Consider the following 18,761-nt stretch of genomic DNA (forward strand, 5'->3'; position numbering starts at 1 on the left):
AATTTTACTTACATCGTTTCAAGCATGACACAAACTTTTTTTTTTTATGACACAAACTTTCTAGAGTAAAGCAATTCAATTTAATGGTTATGAATGTGGGCTTTATTTTAAGACAGGCTTGGGTTCAGTTTCCCACCCTGTCAGCTTACTGATTTTGTGAGCCTGGGCAAGTTAATTGGCCTCTCTGAACCACAATTTCTAAAATCTGTAAAATGGGAATGCAAATAGTATCCACTTCCCAGGGATATTGTATGGATTAAACAAAATAATAACTGTGTAGTATTTTGTCTAGCACATGGCACACAACAAGTTATATGGTGGTTGTTAATAAGTAATTAGAAATCAGTTGACTTGTATTCTTCCATGGATTGTTTCTTTCAGAGAGTTTATGTCATCCCAGGCAAAAGCAGTTATTAAAACTATGGAAGATTATTTGCAACCTCAGTTTGGCCCCAACAGACTTTTGCATTCAGCAGCAGTATCAGAAGGGTCAGGACTTCAAGATTGCTCCACACATCAAACAGCATCAGATCATAGCCATGATGAAATATCAGACCCATATAGCTACAAATCAAACAGTAAAAACAATTCTTGTTTTATATCAGCATCCAAGAGAAACAGACCTGTCAGTGCTCCAGTGGGTCAACTGAGGTAATCAAAGCTGTTCTCTGTTCTTTTAACCGACTGCTGAAGCTTTTTCCTTTGAGCAGAATTTATAATGATTCAATTGACTATTTCAGACATTAAAATGTAACACATCTCTAGGGTTTTGTTTCTGTTTTTATTTTTTTCTTTGAAAGCACCTGAGTAGAATGTCGCTAATTACATTTGTGGAAAATGTGAAATATACTTCAATGTAGATAATATGAAACTCAGAAAAAAATATTTGAAGCAGAATCAGGCTAGGACTACAAAATATCTGCTTACCAGATACTTGTTCAGAAAGTAAAATGCATAGTTCTGATATTTAATCGATATTTTGCAATAAAATCAAATTGAAATGTACTTATAAATTCATTTTGTGGATGTGTTTTCATATCAAAATTGTTATCATAAACTGTTAACCTAAGAATTTATGGATAGAGGAAAATGTTGGCAAAAGCAAAAATCAAACCAAGAAACTGATACTCCCATTATTTTCATATATTTGATAAGGTTGGGTATGTTGTGATTTTATTACCTAAAGTTTTTCTTTCAAAATGTTTACTTTGCTTCTGTGGCATTATGAATTAACAGCATTAGTTACAGAACTCTGAAATAAAAAACACAACATGGTAGTCATTTGCCATGTACTTTTACTGAGAAAATAATAAGAATCGAAACTTATTTTGAATGAAGACAGAACTTAGAAATCTTCCTTTTCTATCCCTGAACAATTTGAGATGAAAGCAGTTACAACTAACCTTAGAATAAGAAACTTAGAGTAAGAAACTATTTGAATTTCAGATCTTTTTAAAAAATCAGAGGACTTTGGTATACATAAAACTTAAGGGAATATCTTAGCCATTTACTATGTTTACTATATCATGATGTTAGGATTATTACTGTTTTGTGTTTTTATCAGAACGCAACATGTATGCATATATTTTTTTAAATGAGTATTGTGGTGTTTTATAAGTAAATAGGTAAAATCATTTATTCTCAGATAGGTGTTTTACATAAACAGATTTAGCAAACTTATCCTGTGTTAAAATTTTAAAAATATTTAAGTAGATACGGACAGCCTTATAAAAGTTTTTTTTTTTTTTTTAAGGAATACTTAGGAGCAATCATTAGAGCTTATATCTATAAAAAATAGGATAATATTTAAACGTTTTTACTAATTAACATGCATCAATTTTGTGGGGGTTTTTTCTTTCAGAGTTGCAGAGTTCTCTTCTTTAAAATTTCAGCCAGCCCAGAATTGGCATAGACTGTCTCATAAACAGAAACTTCATCCCAGAGTGATTACAGTAACAGCTTACAAAAATGGATCTAGGACGGTCTGTGCCAAAGTTACGGTACCAACCATCACCTTGGTAAATAGTGTTCAAAAGTTTTCAGTGCTTTATATCTTTCCTAGCTTTTTTATAATTTAAGAAATGAAAAGCATGACATTTATTGTGTTAAAATTTTCTTTTTAGTAATGAATCTGTAAATTGCTTTTATATAGACATAGATCTCACAAGTATTTTATTCCTTTCTTTTTTATCAATATATAAGTTGTATTTTGAATTAAACAGATGCATTGGCTTTGTATCTGGTGGAGTTGTTAAACTAACAGAATAAGGACTAAAACTAGACAATCATTAGATGGTCTCAGTGCTGTGATTTACCTTTTGTTTTCTATTTTGAAGTGCTAGAAAATATGTTGGTGGTGTCACTTGAGTTACTTAACTTGACCAGTGACTCAATGGGTGTCTGTTTTCATTGTTAGCACCTTTTGTTTCATGGCAATGTGTTGCTTTCTTTGTCCTAAATCACTTTCTCTTACCTCTTGCTTGCTGTCTTCTAGTTGCTGGAGGAGTGCACAGAAAAGCTGAATCTGAACATGGCCGCACGACGAGTGTTCTTGGCAGACGGTACTGAAGCCCTCAAACCTGAAGATATACCCCATGAAGCCGACGTTTATGTTTCAACAGGAGAGCCCTTTTTAGATCCATTCAAAAAAATTAAAGGTAAAAAAAGGGAAAAAATACCCTACCCCCACCCACAGTAAATTGCTTAAGGGGTGCAATTAAAAAATGATTTTCATCCTGTCTTTTTTGCATGGTTTAACAAAACTAATGTTTACGCATTTACAGCTCAGTAAGAGGATAATGTGCTTAATGAAAGAAAAATCCACTGACAGCCACGTTTATTGCCCTTCATTAGCATTGGTGCTTAATTTAATATAGATCTGAATAGACATTAGGGAGCCTGCAGGAGGTTAAATGGTGAAAATATAATAAATTAAATCAGAGATTATTGAATTTACTGTTTAGTTTCTGTGACATCCAACAGACATAATTCATTAGATTTATTCTCTCAGAAAATAGTTCAAAGTTTCAAGTAGCATTTTATTCATTTACACCCTTGGTCTTTTTTCAGATAGCATTAACATAACTATGAAAATGTTGTCAGAATGAACATATAATTCTTACATACATGGATTTTCCTAACAAAATTTTTCATAAGGTAAATACTGCAACTTGACTTTTTAAACCTTGAGATGTGTGTGTGTGTGTATACACATACATATATATGTAATTTATGTTTATAGTAATAAATACACAAAATAAAAATCTATGTATTTTAGGCATATTTGCTGGTAAGGTTTTTTTTTCAGTTCCTTGTTCTTAAGATTTCAGAAATGTGATTTTCTAAAATAAGACAGACATTTATCTTTCTTCAGTGGGAAAGAATACATTTGAAGAAAGAAACAAAAGTACTATCTAAGAATATTCTTATAAGCATTTCGTACCATAGTCTGTTATAGAGTGCTGTATGTGGTAATCACGTTTAAATGACATAAGAACTTTGTCTGTATTCCTCTATACTTTTAATACCTTATTAGAAGTATTTTTTTCTGCAACTGCTACAAAGCTGGTGAATCAAGGACAAGTCTAGGCAGTAATTGCATAAGTGGATGAAAAGTAATTCTGGAGTTCATTACAGATGAGGTGATGAAAACTCTTCCTCTATTAATGTTCTTATATAAGATGATACTAGGATTTCTATCTCTTTGAAAATACTTGATCACCAGGAAATAATTTCTTGAATACAGTAGAAAGTTCAAGATAAAGAAACTTGTTGCTACAATACTCTCTAAAAATTACCTATGCAAGAGTATATAGAACCATATGTTTTTCAAACCTTGATTTAACTTAAACTATGACTTCTTTTATATTGTTTCATTGAATCATTTATATAAATCATCTTGTATAAAAGCACGAGTCTTTCTGGGTAAATGTTTCTGAGACTATTTTTATATTTACATATATTTATAATAAGTGCTTCCTGAAAATCTTTGATTATTTTTATTAATAAGAAATACTTGCCTTTCATATGATAATGGTATTATAGAAGAGTTACATAAAAATTATTTATAGCTAACTTCTTAGAAATTTTTCTGGACATGTATGCCTAAAATAACAGTGTTACACACATGACTAGTCTGGTGGATGATTTTTAAATATACAAACTAATTTCCTCCTACTTTTTGTTTTCTCTTTTATCCTTTTTAAAGCCAAGTCCAGAACAAAAAAAAACTTCTCTGCTTTGTCTGCATATCTTTGGCTGTGTTTCACTGTGACATGCACTGCTGTTCTTTTAGCACCAAAATGTTGGCACACACTCCTGAAAATTTCACACCATCTCTTGCTGGATCAGCAAGCTTAACCCACCAAAATCTGGTGTTGTGCAATGGTTTTTGACTGATAATCAATCTTTATGCTGCTCGACAGTTGTTGCTGGGACACGGAGTAGAGCAGGTGGCAGATGTGCCTTGTCTTTTGAGAAAAGAAATTGTAGGTGAGCTTGGACACAGACTAGCATATCACATGTCCATTAAAAAGACCTAGGATAAGTATAGTGAGGAAAAAGCCACTTGTCTAAGTTAAGCTCATAGATAAGCCTATAAGCCTAGAGACTGATACTTGGTTTCTTCCAGAACCTTAAGAATATAAATGTAAATAAATATTATATATGCATAGTATAGTCTTTAACTTGAATTAAATAATTTGAGAGAAGTGTAGGGAGATTTCACATATAATCCCACATATTCATCTGTACTTATTCAAGTCAAGGTAAAATTACCTTTCTTGCATGTGTTTTGTAGATAATCAATAATTTGCCAACTTACTTTGAGTATACCATAAAAATAAGACATGTATTAATAGCTTTGAAGGTAGTAGATAAATTTAGAGTAAGGAGGCATTCTAAAGGTAAACAGGGGGGGAAACAGCTGGCAGAACTGAGTGTTCCTATTGTATCTTTCCACTTGAATATGTGTATTTTATATGCGATTAAGCAACAGGCATTAGAATCAGTAATTGGTCATTACCCTAATATAAGGATTTTCATTCATTCAGCAAACATTCATTGAGAGCCTACTACATGCCAGATACTAGGCCAGTTCAGATAAAAAAAGGAACTTGTAGTCTGACTTCTTTTTTACATTATTCTTTCATCTCTGATATTAAATTCAGTTCAATCTAAATTTAAACCAATAAGTATTTTATTAGGTACCTGCTATGTATACAGTCCTGGCTTAGGGATAGAAGTCTTGGTCTTTAAAGAGCTTAAGTTGAGTAAATAAGTTATAAATCCTTAAAACTGAGAACCTTATTCAACAACGTAAATCAAATGGGTCCTCCAAAGGAAAATTTACATTATTTCTGGTACAAGTCCAAATAAGCCTACATATATTTTGACAATTATATTTTCATACTTCATTGTTTTCTTATTCTTTGGAAAAGCAGTGTAGGTAGTAAAAATTGCCTGAGACCTATTTCCAGATTTATTAGAGTTGAAAAAGACCTAAGAAACATCTCTGATTTTTAACTACTTTACTATTCCCTTTTGAGTACCACTGTTGACAGTTAGTGCCACTGGATTTAATAGAAAGCCAGAGAGCTATTCATCACATACCTCGAAACACAAAGCTTTCTTATAGAGGTCAAGCCAAGGTCAAGACTGACACGAAGCATTCCCTGTTGAAATGTACTATTAGAATAATTCTTACATTTTGAAGTTAAATGCCTAAGTAGAAGATTACGTATGAGAAAAATGGGATCTTTTTTTATAAAGACTGTTGATGAAGATCAACTGTCCTAATTTGGTCATATATTTGTGCCATTTGAAGATTCTGAAATCTATGAAATCTGCTAGAATTGTGGAGATATAGTCAATGAATTGTTCGAAGACACATTTTAAAAGTTTTCAGATCCTTGGGCATGAACTTAGTTTTATTCACCATTTCCTGAATCTTCTTTAATGGGTACAGTGAAAATTCTTACACCAGAAGAGTCTAGCTCCTTTGTAACTCCTAGAAGCTGTAGGCAGTGCCAACCTAGCATAAGAAATGGCCTGCAATTGCTTAATGTCTTAAAGAAGATGAGAGAAAAAAAAAAAAAAAACTAATGAGTTAGGTCCAAATTCCATTGTGTAAAGTTCTGATTGCTTAATTTTTCTTTTTTTTAGTTTTATATTTTCTTTCTTTCTTATATATTCTATTCTACTGTTTGGCTTTTAGAGCTATCACTTACAGTGATTCATTTCAGTCCTGAGCTTTGTTAACTAGAAGTGAAACTGAGTACTATGAATAAGATTTTACATCTTTAATATACTGTATTGTGAAGATGTAGTCACAGAAAAAAATCCATGAAAAGAGTTCTTGCTACTACACCTAAGATCTAAATTTAAACCTAGAGATTTTCTGCTAACTGCCATGTGATCTACAAAATGAAATAATTTGCTGTGACAGCTTGTGATTGACAAGAATATGTGTGAGCACATTTAAAATAGGCCATCTTTTCATGTAGAAGTAAATGTCAGTGAAATGATGGATTCTCATCATTTTAATTATTGATGATTTGGAAATATTTCAATTCCACGACACACAAGACACATTCTAAATAGCAGCATAACACTTTTTCTCCTGTCTGCGTCAATAATGAAATATTCTGTCATAGTTTGTTTTTCAAAAAATGCATTAGTTTAATGAACCTGGATTCCTGCATTATATTTTGTTCCATTATGTGTCTCCTGAATTTGTTGATTTTTAAATGGTTGTGTTAAAAGCACAAGTTTCAAGAAATAACCCACCACCTGCCTCAAATCATACCTTGCTATTTTTGAGGCTAGATCTCAAGACAATGTTTTAGTGCTGACTGTCCCAAGGACTGCTGTGGTCCGCTGAAGCTAATATTGGGCTTTGTGATGATCACCTGTGGGGGGAGCACTACTCCATTTGAGCAACTACCACAGGAGTTAGGGTGGGCTTTCCCAAATTCCTTGTTACCATATCATTTGAATAGTATTTGTATTAGGAGAGATTATTTGTTAGTCCACTTTATCTCCCACTTAGCTGCATATATTTGAAAACAAGAATATGACATTAGATAGAGAAAAAACCCTTAATTTCTTCTGAGATAGCACATGATTCTTTCGGTAGGGGTGGGAAAGGAAGAGGCCAAGGGAGAAGGAGAGAGAGAATCTCAAAGACGCTCCATGTTTGGGGCAGCCCAGGTGGCTCAGTGGTTTAGTGCTGCCTTCAGCCCAGGGCCAGATCCTGGAGACACGGGATCAAGTCCTGCATGGAACTCCCTGCATGGAGCTTGCTTCTCCCTCTGCCTCTCTGTCTTTCATGAATAAATAAAATCTTAAAAAAAAAAAAAAAAAGGAGGCTCCACGTTTGGCATGGAGCCCAACCCTGAGAGCATGACCTGAACCGAGATGCTTAACTGACTGGCCACCCAGACACCCCAGCACATGATTCTTTAATCTATTTCTACAAGTGAGGATAAAGCTTTGGCATATATTTTATTTATTTCCCTATACCAAATGTTTAAAACCTATAAATAAGTATGTAGAATACCTTTACCCTGGGCAGCCCTGGTGGCTCAGCAGTTTAGCGCCACCTTTGGCCCGGGGTGGGATCCTGGGGACCTGGGATCGAGTCCCATGTTGGGCTCCCTGCATGAAGCCTGCTTCTCCCTCTGCCTGTGTCTCTGCCTCTCTCTCTCTCTCTCTCTCTCATGAATAAATAAATAAAGTCTTTAAAAAAAAAAAAAGAATACCTTTACCCTGTAAACAGATGAAGTCTATTGTGGGAGATGGACCCTCCAAAAACTGTCCTTAGCTAATAGGCAAATCAAGAGCATGCATGAAGCAGCATCTCTGTAAATTACCAAATCACTGAGAATCATGTAAATCCTTGACATAGTCATGAACACCTGTTTAGTGAGGGGGCCTGCAAACCTATAGCTGTCCTGATAATTTGAATACTTTCTGCATGTCAAGCACTGAGTTATGTGCTTTAAGGGTATTATATTTACTATTCACAATTCTTAAGTTAGTGCTAACAACTCCATAATGTCTTCTATGCAATTCCAAAATCCAAAATTTCAGAAGACAAAACAATTTTTTTCATGCCTTTGGTAAGAGAACCTTATGTAGTTAACCACTTGGTTTGTTGAAAAATACTGTTTGATTATGGGCTGCTACCCTATACCTTGCTGGATGCATTACATAATAGATGATCTATGCACTATTAGGATACATGCACTGTATTAACACTTTGAATCCAAAAATTCTATTTAAGGGATTACATCTGACCGTAAGGAGTTTGGATAAGGTCCTTCTGTTGTAGCTGCAAAGAAACCAGATAAATTTTAATTCTCACAGAGCATGAACTAACTCAGAAGGGTAATAAATACTGTTTTATCACCTAGAATTGTTGCTATGTGGGGGTAAAAGTAGACAGAGAGAATATCTCCCTGACTAGAGTTGAGAGAGTATGTGGGAGATTTAAAAAAAATGTAGTTCTCTATCTAAGGAGGCAGAAAAATAAAGAATGACCATTCATTCATTCAATCATAGTATTTATTGAGTCCCCATAGCGTGCCAGGCATTGCTCTAATCTTAAGATGATGGCGTGAACAAGACAGAGGTCTTATAGACTTTAGTGGGGTAGAAGGAGCAAAGACAATAAATATGTAAAGAGCTATATAAGGTATTTATTGACAGTGGTGTTTTAAAGAAAATCAAAAGGGTGGTATTGGAACAAACAATGTCATGGAAACAAAAGGAGGTAATTTGTCAAATGAAACAGGCATTTGTAGTAAACGGTAAATCAAATCTTTTAGGCAGGTCTTCTTTCAGCGGCTTGCCTTTTAGACCATTAGTTTTTAAAGCTTTCAGACATCTATTAGGAAAGACATGAGAAATGCATTATTATTTAGTGGCAAGAACACTAGACTTGAAGTCAGATGATCTCGCAAGATTCTAGTCTCTCTTATATGTCCTTGAATAGGTTGTTTTGTGCTTCAGTGACCTTACCTGTAAAACTGAGGTAACAATATCTTAAAGGATTATTAGATATTATCTTTGATTTGAAAGAAAGATAAATTATTTGAAAATTAAATGTCTATAAATGCCTGGTCTGAACAGAACACTGAGAATAGCATTTCTTAAACATAACTAAGATTCCAATTGCTATTAAAATCCCAAGGTTGTTAATCAGAACCCTGTGTGCACTCCTCCCTCCCCAGAATAGCTAGCTAGATTCAGGAAAACAACAAAAAAAACAATTATCTCTGCTTTCTTCATTACCGCCAGGGAAGCAAACTACAGTGTGGACCTAGGCAAGGCACTTAACCTCTCTAAGTCTCAATTTTCTTATTCACAAATTGAACCCAATAGTAGACACCTCACAGCATTATTAGGAAGAGTAAATATAATGATGTATATAAAAGACTGCCATATATAATAGGTGTCTAAAACATTGTATTTCCACCTGATCTTTATTTATTTTCCCTCTTTTGCTCTCTCTCGTCAGGCATATTTCCACCAGCTTTTCATGCAAGTTGTCACAAGAACCTGATTTTACTACCAAAAGTTTTGCTAGGTCTGCAATCTTAAAATGCACAAAACCAAGTTAAAATCCCTGCTGAGGGGGATCCCTGGTGGCTCAGCAGTTTAGCGCCTGCCTTTGGCCCAGGGCGTGATCCTGGAGTCCCAGGATGGAGTCCCAGGATCGAGTCCCACATCAGCCTTCCTGTGTGGAGCCTGCTTCCCTCTCTACCTATGTCTCTGCCTCTCTCTCTGTGTCTCTCATGAATAAACAAATAAAATCTTAAAAATAAAATAAAATAAAATCTCTGCTGAGCACTGGTGTACATAGCATGATATAGGAATCCAAATTAGAGCCTTTGAACTCTCACTATATTGTGCTTTTTGCCTTCAGAATTTGTTTAGAATGTAAGTCAAACTCAAGTTTTTTTAAAAAGGAGCCCCAAATGGCCTTGCTCTGCTCTATTCCAAGAGTCATTTTTTAAAATATGTTTATGACCCAAGGCTAGCCTTCACTTTAAACTGCCATAACTTATTTCAAGAAAGTTCATAGAAAAGTTCAGGGAAAGGGTGACAACATTTTGATTGGCACAATAGATGGGATGTTTGTAATTTTAATCAAATTTAAATTGAAGACATACTTCAAATGATATGTCAGACTAGTGTTACTGAGTTAAAATCTAATGACAACCACTGTCATTATTAGTTAAATATAGCCATCATGCCTATAGCAATACATGATGACACTTAAGAACATGCAGAAACAACACAAGTATTTAGAGAAAAGGGAGGGACTAGAAACTCAGTTGAACACAGGAATGTGACCTGGATTATTCTATTTACCAAACATAGAACCAATTGTATTTTGAACAGATGATATAATTGAGTATAGCAGTATGTTTTCTTACTGTCAGAGCATTTATATTTTATAAACTTATCTTGCACCCATGAAATGATGTGCTTATTCATATTTAATGTCATTATCTATACCTACTTGACAATCAGAGCATTAAAGTATTTTCAAGTTTATTGCCCAACTACAAGAGAATGAATTTTTAAAAATAAGATTTTTAATAAGCTCATGGATTTGAAGTTGTAAATGCGCTGCTTTTATTTTGGTGACAGAAGGTAGTATTATTTTGCCTGGCACATGCAAAATGCAAAATTACAATGTGGAGAGCACTCAGATTTATTTAATTTTGTGAGAGACATTGGGTTTTTTGAAGTAGACTGAGAAAATGTAATGATATTATAGGTAAACCTTCTACCATAGACATAGGTTAGAAAGTGCTTTATCTTTTCATGATTAGGTTATAAACAAAACTGTGAAAATAAAATAAAATGTAGATTCTTCAAAATAAAATAGAACCTATGGTTGGAGTACAAAATTTCCTGAGTGCTGCAGGAGAGAACATGTACAAATAGTCAAGAGGACTCTGGCAATTCCTGAGTATCTGGGATATGGCCCTTCGGGGAGGTATTTTCCAAAGTTATAATGAGCTTTCCCTGGAGTACAGCCTCCAACTTTGTCCTAGCGGTCGCTTAACTTACTAGAGAGAAGTGCCTGAGGAGAGGAAGACAGGGACAATTCTGATTGTGACTGCTTTGGAACCCATTAAGTGTGACCAGCAAATTTAAAGGAGAAGATGAGGTGAGTCTAGGATCCCTTCTTTGGCAATCGGATGTATAGGGACTGAGTCTTTGCTTCTACTGTCAAAAAGGTAGAGATTCCAGAACTCTCCAAAGTAGAACTCCAAGGATCCTGCTGTAGAATTCATATATGGATAGGTATTGTATTTGGTCCTAGTCTGGGGAAGCTCCCATTAGTAAGGATAAGCTCCCATTGCATTCTCAGTGTCCTCTTTGGTAATCATCAGATTTGTAATTGCTAGTGAAATAAGTGCTGTCTCCTCTAGATCAAGTTAGCTTAGGGGAAGAAACCATGGCTTCCTTATTCACCTTATTCATTTTCTGTCACAGGGTCTGGCACTTAATAGATGCTCAGTAAATGCTGTTCAGTGGATGAATGAAGGACCGAGGGAAATAGGTACCATGGTAAACCACGGTAAACCATCAGTATGATCAGTGTTTCAAGGAGGTGGTTGCCAGGGGGGTGGAAATAGACTGCATCAGAGCAGCAGCTGTAAACAGTGAGTGGATGTTCAGGAAGAGTATATTAAAAATCTCCTACCCCAAATTCATATGTAGATTTGTGAATGTTCCTGTTTGGCAGGGGGCCAGAGTAAGCCAGCCCAAGAATAATTACATTGCAGAGAGGCTAATGGTTATGCTAATGCTTGTCTGAGACCAGACAATGGTCAGAAGTGGAGTGCTGGGATAAAAGATTCTCCCAGGAACCTGTAGATCTGAGATTTTCAGCCCTCTTACATCCTCTCAGGAATGCCCATTCTTGCCCATTATCTCCCTTCAATCATTCTTTTGGTGTTGGGGGGGGGGGGTCCTCTCTTCTTTCATTTAATACTTCACTTTGTATTTCTCCTGGTACCTTGCATATAGTCAGTGCTTGTTAGCTATTATTGAAAGTAAGGAAGAAAGAGGAGGTAGTGTGACCTTTGGGAAGGTTCGAGGCTACTGCCCTCTATTGTGCACAGCTAAGGACTGTGGAGCTAGACTCACTTTTTTCCAATTCCAACATGGGGGTTAGGTGGAGAGGCTTTTTAATTTTTATAAAGGCAGATAGCCTCACCCTGGGAAGGATACCAGGGTTTTGAGGTGAGAAAGTTAGCACTTCATTTTCTGCAAAATACAAAGTGGTTTAGATAACGCTTTTTTGTTTTAATACTCGACTTGGTTACCTGCCCCACTTACCCAGCCATCCCCTTACCATTTGATTTCTTTTCCTTCTATCCACTCCCAGCCTTGCTTAATTCTCTTCCTCACCAGGGATAAAACCTAGTCACGTCTTTGCTGAGCATCTTAAAGTTCTCCATGCTGGAATGGAAGAGTCAAGATTCTGTTTTTTGGAGGGTACTGGGCTGGCTCAGTCGGTAGAGCAAGTGACTTTTTTTTTTAAGAGTGTGTGATTCTTGACCTTGGAGTCAGGAGTTTGATCCCCATTTGGGGGTAGAATTTACTTTAAAAAAATCTCTTGCTTTTTTAAAAAAAGAAGATTCTGTTTTTCTTCTTGCCTCTGTATATAATAATGCTTACACTGGCTGTCAGCCCTCACCACGTTTCTTCATGTGAAGGCATATGGCCCTAGAGCTGTGATGTAGAGAAGAATCACTTTGTGTTGCTAAATATGAGGGTTCCCTAATTCTCCAGCTGGCTCATATTTTGAGACATGCTGCTTTAGACCTGGCCTTTTCCTCACTTTATCCCAATAGCTTTGTTTCCTGGAGAAGTAGATTTTGCCTTACATTTAAGGAAGATTTTTCCAATAGTCTCAATCATCTAAAAGATGGAATGGTCTGCTTTGGGTAGTGTGAGTATTCTAAGCATTGTGTGCAGGCTCTGATGGGACTACTTCCCACATTCCTTGCTCCATTTCTATCCGCTGTGTGTTTAGCTTCCTCCCAATGGTCCATCATATTATTGCATAACTCTGGGTCTTTACATCATTTCTGCTATCTGGATTATGTTCTGACTCTTTTGTCCACTCTGTGTGTCCTTTAAGTCCTACCTTATGTCCTTCCTTTGGGGAGCCTTTCTTGGCTACCATAAGCTGTGGCAGGTGTCCCTGCTCTCTATTCCCTCAATACTTTGTGGAGACCTCTGACCACGCACCTGCCATATTTTGTGTTTGTTTTCCTTTATTGTCTTCCCCAACAGACTGAGAACTCTTTGAGGTCCCCTCTGTGCAGGCAGGGAACATGTGATAGGCACTCAGTGCATGTTTGTTAAATGAATAATTGAGTAAATGAAGCAGGTGGCTAGAGTCAATAATTTTTAGTTTCTTTCAACCCCAAGGTTTTACAATTCTGAAGCCAATGCATTGTAATGTACTAAGCCTATGACTTTTTAAAAAATTTTGTTTATTCATGAGAGACAGAATGAGAGGCAAGGCTCCCTGCGGGGAGCCTGTTGTGGAACTTATCCTAGGACCTCAGGATCATGACCTGAGCCTAAGGCAGGTGCTCAACCACTGAGCCACCCAGGTGTCCCAAGCCTATACCTTTTTTGCTTCTTCCTAACCTGGGCTGTCCTTCATGATGCATATTTGTATCATACATATATACACGATACCAACATTTTTGGTTGTTTAACTGGGAACATGCTACTGGCATCCGATGAGTGTAGGTCAGGGATGGTACCAAACATTCCATAATGCACAAGACAACCCACACTACAAAGAACAAAGAAGTATCAATACTTGCCAAGGTTGAGAAACCTTATTCAAACTGCTCTGATTGACAACAGACATAAAGGTTTGTGAAGGAGTCACAGTAGTTTTCATAAGGACATTTAAAAAAAAGATTTATTTATTTATTCATAGAGACACAGAATGAGAGAGAGAGACAGAGGCAGAGAGACACAGGCAGAGGGAGAGGCAGGCTCCATGCAGGGAGCCCGACTTGGGACTTGATCCCAGGACTCCAAGATCACGCCCTGGACTGAAGGTGGCGCTAAACCGCTGAGCCACTGGGCTGCCCTCATAAGGACATTTTGACCAAATTATAGGCACTGAGGGCAGCTGCTTTTTAGATGGTGCTAAGATGGAACTATGATAGAATGTAGGAAAATAAGAAGTATGGGATATCTAGTCCATTTTAAACTGGTGGAATCTTTTATTACTTTTTGCAGTGTCATGGTTAATATAGCAGGCTCCAGAATTGTTCAGGGTGTGTATGATTCCTGACCTACTTAATGGATGGATGTTAGAGATCAACTTGCTTGATTTCTCCAGGTCTCATTTTCCTCGTCTATAAAATAGAGATGATAATGTAACCTACCTCCTGAGATTATGAAGATAAAATGAGTTAATGTATACAAAGCACTTAATACATTGCTCTCTATATGTTAAGTTCTTGATGAAAATCATGAAGATAATAAAAATGTCACCATTTACAGTTTCATATTTACACATGTGTTTTATCTGTAGAAGTTCTTTCCATCCGTATAAAAAAAGGAAATTAATATTACTATTCCCATTTTTCATTTAAGAAAACTAAAGCAAATGACATTGACTGAGTTTTTTTTCCCCCAAGGTTACAGAGTTAGTAAGAGGCAAAGTTAAGATTCATATCTAGGGAGTTTGGCTTCAGAACCCATGCTTTTAAATACTAGGCTATGCTGCTTGTTTACTATATTATTAATACATTTCAGTCATCATTAATACTATTTTATTAGGCTTCTTTCAGGTTACCTTAAACATCTTTATTTATATAAAAACTTTTATATATTTCCAATAGTCTTTCCACATTTATCAGTATCAACAAAGATCTGGAAAGTATTTTATGTTATAAATGATATTTTCAAATTTATTTTCAAATTTACTATATTATGTGTTTTTCCTAGACTCATCAAGAATTCTTTCAGAAAACTGACTTGAAAATTCAAAAATATGATCTATTTTTATTTTAGGCTGTTTTTTAAGTGAGTGAAGTGTCCTTAGAAGTTCACAGATAGGGCAGCCCCGGTGGCTCAGCGGTTTAGTGTCCTTCAGCCCAGGGCCTGATCCTGGAGATCTAGGATCGAGTCCCACGTCAGGCTCCCTGCATGGAGCCTGCTTCTCCCTCTGCCTGTGTCTCTGCCTCTCTCTCTCTCTCTCATTAATAAATAATTTTTTTAAAGACGGTCACAGATAATAGAATTATGAATATATTCCTTTTATTGGAATAAGTTATGTTAAATAAAAGGTAGCCTTATTTCATTAATTCACGCAGCACTTACTAAGCACCTACTCCGTGTACTAGGTAAGCATAAAATGTTGATGATAGTACAGGGGAGAGTGTCAGTGGTAGACAGACATCTTCACAAAGAGTAGAAGGGAAGGGTGTTTAAGAGAAGAGTTTTTAAGAGAGATGACGCTCTACCCCAAATTAGTCTTGAGGAATATGTAGCACTTACCTTAAACATACTCCATTAAATATACTCCTTAAGTATACTCCATTCCTAGACCTTCATTTTGCCAACCAGTTCTCCTTAGCAGGTTTCTTCTTTCTTGAAGAAATTCTCTACCATTGTGGTAATCGATGAACATCAAGGTGGTAGATAAATCATATTTATGTTCATACTGGGGGGATATAGAGAATAAAAATGGTATATATATGTATATACAGGCAATAAAGTTTATTTTGCATAACTGATATGTTACATAAGGTGACATAAAATTAAATTTTATCAATCAAGCATTTAAATGCACAGGAAAGTTAACATCTAGTAACTATACCATGTGCAGGTATAGGAGCAAAGAATAATAAATATGGGCTTGAATCCTACCTTCAATGGGGTTAAGTATGGAAACAGAAATAGGATCTATATTTATGAAATATTTACATAATTTCAGATCATTTATGCTCTTTCCTTAATATGTAATACAGCACCTGAAATGTGGTGTGTTCTAAAACATTACTGAATGAATGAATATATGGGTAAGTAATAATAGACTGCAATGCTCTAAGGATTCAGAGAGATTATAGATCATTGTGGGCTGGAACACTAAAGGAATATCTTAAACCGGATTTTGAGGTGGACTTGAGTCTGAATAGGTGAAGAATGGACTTATATATGCCCTTGGTATACTCAGGGGATAATGAGCAGATTGGCTTAGGTATAATAGTGCTTTAAGCCAGGATAAGATGAAGACCGAAAAGTTTGGATAGTGTCAGATTGTCAGTAAACTCTTCCATTAAACAGAAGTTTAGGCAAGGGAATACGTCTTTTTCATATTCCTTGCACAGGGTCTGACACATAGGATGGATTTAATAAGTATTTGCTGACTACCTGACAGACTTGATGATTGACTAATGGAGAACTTCAAAAGTTAGCTCCAAGAACTTCTTCTTCAGGCAATAATAAAATTGATGTGTGTTTTTTTGTTGGTGGTGGTGGTGGTTTTTTTTTTTTGTTGTTTTTTTTTAGATTTTATTTATTTATTCATGAGAGATACAGAGAGAAAAAGGCAGAGACAAAGGCAGAGGGAGAAGCAGGCTCCATGTGGGAAGCCCGGTGCGGGACTTCCCTGAGCCAAAGGCAGACACTCAACCACTGAACCACCCAGGCATCCCAATAAAATTGATGTTTTAAGGAAATTCAGCTATAATTGGAATATAGGATGTCAGATATAATGGAGGAAAATAAAATACAATTAGGGGCCGGCTGGAAATGGAAAGGAAGGATGTTTTTAAGGCTTACTGTGAAGAAAGATAGCAAGAGGAGGTTTCTCTTCTTTGACTCTGTTTCAGGTCAGGTTCCCTCCAAGCAGCACCTGAGATGGGGATTTTTGTACAAGGGACTTAGTGAGGGAAACAACAGAATAGAGGAAGAATTTCGATCACGCCCTGTGTTCAGCTGAAGTCCAGCCTCAATTTGGAGTGAGAGTTGCCCCTCCTTAAAGCCAGGGGACTGGCTATTATGTCCCCCAGTCAGTCAGTCCTTGACTGTGGACTGGACCCCTTGCTAAGAGACCATCACCTCACATACATTTCCTGGGTAGGTGGCTGATTCCTTCAGCCAAAGGCTGTTCTCAGGAGAAGAATGCAGTTGTGAGGTGTTATAGGCTACGACTCAGCAGCTGGAGTTTGGGTCCACTAGCCTGATAAAAGGAATTTGGTGGGGGAAAACTACCAGTGTCATCTATTCTCTGCTATAGTCTATACAGTGCCCTGCTGAGAACCTTCCAATAGCTTCCCTTTACATCCAGAATAAGATCCAGACCCTTTATCCTGTTCTACACAATCTGGCCTCTTTCTATCCTTTGGCTTTATACATATACATTCTCTATCTATCCAAACTTTGTTTTTCTTTCTCAAACATGCCAAGTTCATTCTCATGTAAGAGGCTTTGTGCTTGATTATTATTCTGCCTCCAGTACTCTTTCCACCCATATTTTCATGACTGACTTCTCATTGTACAAGCCTGTCTACTCAGATGTCATCTCTTCAGGGACACCTTCTACTGTTTCTTTCCCCAGGATCACGTAATCTTTCCTGTTCACAACTATCTCTCTGGTGCATTGATGAATGGACACCCAAAAAATATCATCGAATGACTAAGCAATTGATTGGAGAGAAATGGCTAGGAGGAAGGGTTCAAGATCTCCCTGAGATAATGGACAACTGTGAAAGAAGTGGAAACACTGATAGGAATAAGAAATGTGAAGAGTATGTCCAATTTGTGTGGAAATATGTGAAATTTTGTTTGATAACAGTATAAAATATATGGTAGAGTCTAGGGATGCCAGTCAGTAGAGTGTGCAACACTTAATCTCAGGCTTGTGAGTTTGAGCCCCACTTTGGGTGTAGAGATTACCTAAATAAATAAAATCTTTTTTTATTTTTATTTTTAAAAGATTTTACTTATTATTCATGAGAGACGCACAGAGAGAGAGAGAGAGAGAGAGAGAGAGAGAGAGAGCAAGCAGAGACATAGGCAGAGGGAGAAGCAGGCTCCATGCAGGGAGCCTAACGTGGGACTCGATCCCGGGGCTCTAGGATCATGCCCAGGGCCAAAGGCAGGCACTAAACCGCTGAGCCACCCAGGGATCCCAAAATCTTTTTTTAAAAAAAGTTCAGTTTCTAGAACTCAATTCATATTCCGGTGCAATCACCTGCCAGCTGCAAGATTTTGCTCAAGTTATTTAACTTCTCTGTGCCTCAGTTTCTTCATCTGTAGATGAAGATAATGATATTTTCTACCACATAAGCTTTTTGAGAGGACTTCATGAGTTAATATCGATAAATCATATGAAACAGTGTCCAGTTAATAGCATTATTTTAATAGAATTTAGTTAGTCTGCATAGAGGAAAGAGGCTGGGACCAGGGTAAGATGAGTGCTCAACCTGTGAGACAAAATATATGGAGGCACTTACTAAAGGTTGTGCACTTGCACAACTGAGTGTGCTTCTTTCAGTTTTGCAGTGTTGACCCTTCACTTATCTCACCCTAATCCTGACCCTGGTCTCAGTCATCAAAAGGGAAAACCCTTTATTGGTAAGATTCTCTAAATCTGGGCACCTGCAACACCTCCTCCCTGTGGCCTTGGTGGGAGAGGTTCCTTTTTTTTTATTTTTTATTTTTTATTATTTTTTTATTTATGATAGTCA

The 18,761-nt window shown here is 36.5% G+C and overlaps 1 protein-coding gene across 20 annotated transcripts in view; it reads left to right on the forward strand.

Annotated features, from left to right (window-relative positions):
* The window catches only part of DCDC1 (doublecortin domain containing 1), a 482,774-nt gene that overhangs the window by 34,380 nt on the left and 429,633 nt on the right, over window positions 1–18,761 (forward strand). For all 20 annotated transcript variants that reach the window (XM_038563136.1, XM_038563134.1, XM_038563146.1 and 17 more), the window contains 3 exons: window positions 382–651; window positions 1,862–2,018; window positions 2,495–2,657. In XM_038563136.1, the coding sequence (XP_038419064.1) occupies window positions 382–651; window positions 1,862–2,018; window positions 2,495–2,657 (590 nt within the window). The remainder of the gene's footprint in view (window positions 1–381; window positions 652–1,861; window positions 2,019–2,494; window positions 2,658–18,761) is intronic.

Source organism: Canis lupus, chromosome 18, assembly GCF_011100685.1.
Source record: "Canis lupus familiaris isolate Mischka breed German Shepherd chromosome 18, alternate assembly UU_Cfam_GSD_1.0, whole genome shotgun sequence".
In the NCBI taxonomy this organism is placed as follows: Eukaryota; Metazoa; Chordata; class Mammalia; order Carnivora; family Canidae; genus Canis; species Canis lupus.